Below are 4438 nucleotides of genomic sequence, written 5' to 3' on the forward strand. Positions count from 1 at the left end.
AGAGGCCCAGGGTCTGCGTGTGTTTGCTTCGGGAACGCACTTTCATCTGCAGAGCCGGGCTCAGTGTGTCTCCTGGACGCCCTGCCCCTGCCCCCGAGCTTCCTGGGGGGCAGGCGTGTTCCTGGTACGTGAGGATGTGGGTCAGTGTTTGTGGGAGCTGCTTTGCGCGTAGGAGATGCCGCAGCCCGTCCGTCCAGGGCAGCGTTGTCGCTGTCCCCTCTGCCCATTCATTACCCGGGACCAGGCCACCCACGGACGCCAGCCTTCACGCCGAGAGCAGCAGGGACGTGGAACCTGGCCTGGCTAGTGAGCGCTTGTTTTAAAGACAACTTCCTTCTACTGTTCACATGACCACACGCAGCGGGTGCGAAATGACGACGTAGAAGGAATGACTTTAAGGAAAACATGCTTAAAAACTCCGACTTAGAGCTTTAAAACACAACCCTGTTTCCCACCTAAAAGGAAAAAATAAATTCTTTCTTCTTAAGAATCTGACGATTCCTTAATAAGCAGCCCCCCAAATATCTCAAAATTTCAGAAAAACGCAAATGACTCTGATACCCAGGTAACCAGAAATCCTGGCACATATTGAAATAAATGCATCAGGACTTGAAATTGGTTGAACGTGACCACTGGATTCATTAGAAATTTTCAGACGTTAAGGGAAGATACAGTGATATTTCCTAAGGTGTGAGCATCTTAGGTGCTTCTGCATAAAGAAGATTAGCTACTGGACAAAAAGCAGAATTACTCTAAAACCTTCCCAGGAACGACACCGGGTGACGGTACCGGAACTGGAATTGATGATTTGCAGGACGCGGCAGCAACGGGACCCACCGTGAAATTCTCGAGAAGAGAAATACCCAAATCACGGCCGACAGAGAACCTTCAGGACGCGTGCTACCTGGCGAAGACGTCAGGAGAGAGTGGCTCTGGTCAGACTGTCGCATCGCGGCGTCCGATAGGACGGGTCCTCCCTATTGTAAAGCGAGGCACTGTCTGCAGGCGCACGGCTTTACAGGTAGAACGGAGTCCAGTGAGCGAGACACAGAACGATCGTCTGACCAGCAGGTCTCCACTCCGCCCCGAACACCTCGCGGACGGATGCACAGAAGTGGGACGTTGCTTCCCACGATGCTGCTTCAAGTAGAAGGAAGGACGGGGCGCTGGAGCCATGACACAGCAACTGCCGGGGAGGGAGGGAGGGAGTTCGCACTCGCCGGCCAGGTCGCCCGCGTCATCGGAAGGCCATAAGCTACTCCATCTCCCGGGAGCTCGTGCGGACAGAGGTTAGTGACCCTTACCGCTCGTTCTCTCTACACGAGAAGTAGAATTAATTGAAAACAGGGATTCTAAACACAGGACTCGCTGGCTACGCGGATGCACGTCTGCAGGGTCGCTGCTGCTCCGTGAAAGGCGTCCCGGGTTCGAGAGCCAGCGTGAAAGCTGGGAGTCCTCGTTCCCTGAGGCACAGCGTTTCCCGGGATCCCTCTCCTCGCACTGATTTCCGCGCGTTCTCCTGGGTGGACGGAGGCCAAAGTGTGGTCAGCTGGGTGGGGCCCCTCGGCCAGGATGGAGCTGAGTTTGGGGTCTGCACGCGGCGGGCACGGACTCCCCTCAGCGCAGACAAAGGCGGTGCCATCCGGTGGCCGGGGTCGGGGCCATGGGCGGACGCCCTCAGAAGCACTTCCTGTGCACCACGGGCGGGCCGGCCTCATCGTACTCCTGCTTGCTGATCCACATCTGCTGGAAGGTGGACAGCGAGGCCAGGATGGAGCCGCCGATCCACACGGAGTACTTCCTCTCGGGGGGCGCGATGACCTTGACCTTCATGGTGCCGGGGGCCAGGCCCACCACCTCCTGCTGCATGCGGTCGGCCATGCCTGGGAACATGGTGCTGCCCCCGGACAGCACGGTGTTGGCGTACAGGTCCCGGCGGATGTCCACGTCACACCTGAGGATGGAGCTCAAGGCCGCGGCGTGGACGCCCCGGGACTCGAGGCCCAGGAGGGAGGGCCGGAACAGGGCCTCGGGGCACCGGAACCGCTCGCTGCCCAGGGCGATCACCTGCCCGTCGGGCAGCTCGTAGCTCCGCTCCAGTGAGGGGGCCGCGGCCGCGCTGGCCATCTCCTGCTCGAAGTCCAGGGCGACGTAGCACAGCTTCTCCTTGACGTCCCGCACGATCTCCCGCTCGGCCGTGGTGGTGAAGCTGTGGCCCCGCTCGGTGAGGATCTTCATGAGGTAGTCGGTCAGGTCCCTGCCCTCCTGGTCCAGATGCAGGATGCCGTGGGGGAGGGCGTAGCCCTCGTAGATGGGCACCGTGTACGTGACCCCGTCCCCAGAGTCCATGACGATGCCTGTGGTGCGGCCAGAGGCTACAGGGACAGCACGGCCTGGATGGCCACGTACATGGCTGGAGTATTGAAAGTCTCGCACATGATCTGAGTCATCTTCTCACGGTTGGCCTTGGGGTTCGGGGGGGGCCTTGGGGGCCACGCGCAGCTCCTTGTAGAAGGTGCGATGCCAGGTCTTCTCCATGTCGTCCCAGTTGGTGACGATGCCGGGCTCAATGGGGTACTTGAGGGTCAGGATGCCACGCTTGCTCTGGGCCTCGTCGCCCATGTAGCTGTCCTTCTGCCCGATGCCCAGAGGCGGGGGAGGCAGGGAGGAGGCGTGGCCTCTGAGGTACAGTGATGATGGTGATGATTATGTGCATCACTCAGGGGCCTTCCTCATAGAGAACAGGGCTGCCGCCCGGCCACAGCACAGTGACTGTAATTAGGCAGCCCACGCGTCGGGGCCTCGGGGGACGGGGGTGCAGTGTGGGCAGGATGCACAGCGAGAGGGAAGGAGGCCGAGGGAGGGGCAGCCGGCCACACAGCCACTCCGCCCTCCCCACTCTGGCCCATTTTTTCCACCAAGTTTAACTCTTCATCCAAATACTGTTCTTATGGGAACTCTGACTCCAGAAACTTCACTTTAAATATATTTCTTTATTGGTTTCAGAGAGGAAGGGAGAAGGAGAGAGAGAAACATCAATGATGAGAGAGAATCATTGATCAGCTGCCTCCTGCACGTCCCCTACTGGGGATCGAGCCCGCAGCCCAGGCATGTGCCCTGACCGGGAATCGAACCTGGGACCCTTCAGTCCGCAGGCCGACGCTCTATCCACTGAGCCACGCCAGCTAGGGCCACAAACTTCACTTTAAAAAAGAAATTTTTTTTTTATTGATCTCAGAGACGAAGGGAGGAGACACAGAGAAACATCAGTGATGAGAGAGAATCACGGATCGGCCGCCTCCTGCACGCCCACTGGGGATGAGCCCGCAACCCGGGCATGTACCCTGACCGGGAATCGAACCGTGACCTCCTGGTCCGTAGGTTGACGCTCAACCACTGAGCCACGCCGGCCGGGCCATTTTAAAATAATATATGTGAACTGATCTTTAAATACACTGTGATCTTCCAGATTCATGGGCTGAATTGTGACGTGAGGCCTCTTGGTCGTCAGGGGAGTCCTCGCGCCCGACCCTGCCCCCGTCAGCCCGGCCCAGCCTCCCCGGCCCCGCTTTCCTCTGCTCTCACACCCGTTTCATCAGCATCCACTTCATTTGTAAAATTTCGTATTTCTTTTAAAAAAACAAAGGAATTGCCTTGGTTTGCAGTTTACCTCGAACTTTCCCTTGACTTGTGACCCAGAGGAAGGGTGAGCAGCAAGGTAGGTCCGACCAGAGCGGCCGGGGTCATAGGTTAACCTTCCCTGTCCCCCAATCAACTCAGAGAACAGAGCAGGCACCAAGCACCCCTCCCCACTCTGAGCTCTCCCCCTCCCCCCGGTCTGTGGAAAGGAGAACGGGTGAGCCGAGAGCACGGTGGACTCTGAGGCTTGTTTTATAAAGTTGTGAACCGTGGCTCGTCCTAAAGCCAGTGTTTTTCTTCCAGTTCTTTCAGTGCCTCGGACGTGGGAGGTGGGGGTGTGCACCCCTGCAGCTCGGGGCTCGGCCAGGACTGGAATGTGCTCCTGGTCCCGCCTCAGCCCTAGGGGGCAGCAGCGTTCTTCCGTGGGAGCTGGGAGTCACACGCTGGCAAGCAAGCCTCTACTCAGGCTCCCGTCTCAACTTTACATCATAATTAAAAACATCTCTTTATTGATGTCCGAGAGGCAGGGAGGGGGAGAGAGAGATGGAACCTCCATGATGAGAGAGAATCCTGGATCGGCCGCCTCCTGCACGCCCCACACTGGGGATCGAGCCCACAGCCCGGGCCTGTGCCCCGACCGGGAATTGAACCCTGACCTCCTGGTTCCTAGGTGGACGCCCAGCCCCTGAGCCCCGCCGGACGGGGACAGTCGCGTTTTAACTGAGTGTTTCCACCCGCTGGCTGGGAGGTGAGGGATCGCCCACCACCCGTTTCTCCCCCACGAGCCTCACTGAGTTGA

The 4438-nt window shown here is 58.6% G+C and overlaps 1 protein-coding gene across 1 annotated transcript; it reads right to left on the reverse strand.

Moving 5' to 3' along the window:
- Positions 1 to 1662: 1662 nt before the first annotated feature.
- Positions 1663 to 2644, reverse strand: ACTBL2 (actin, beta-like 2). Its single transcript, XM_015562667.1, is given in 3 exon segments — positions 1663 to 2378; positions 2381 to 2484; positions 2486 to 2644. Coding segments are annotated over 3 exon segments (942 nt in total). The 5' UTR covers positions 2623 to 2644; the 3' UTR covers positions 1663 to 1677.
- Between the last annotated feature and the right edge of the window lie 1794 nt (positions 2645 to 4438).

This window comes from Myotis davidii, unplaced genomic scaffold, assembly GCF_000327345.1.
Source record: "Myotis davidii unplaced genomic scaffold, ASM32734v1 scaffold496, whole genome shotgun sequence".
NCBI lineage: Eukaryota > Metazoa > Chordata > Mammalia > Chiroptera > Vespertilionidae > Myotis > Myotis davidii.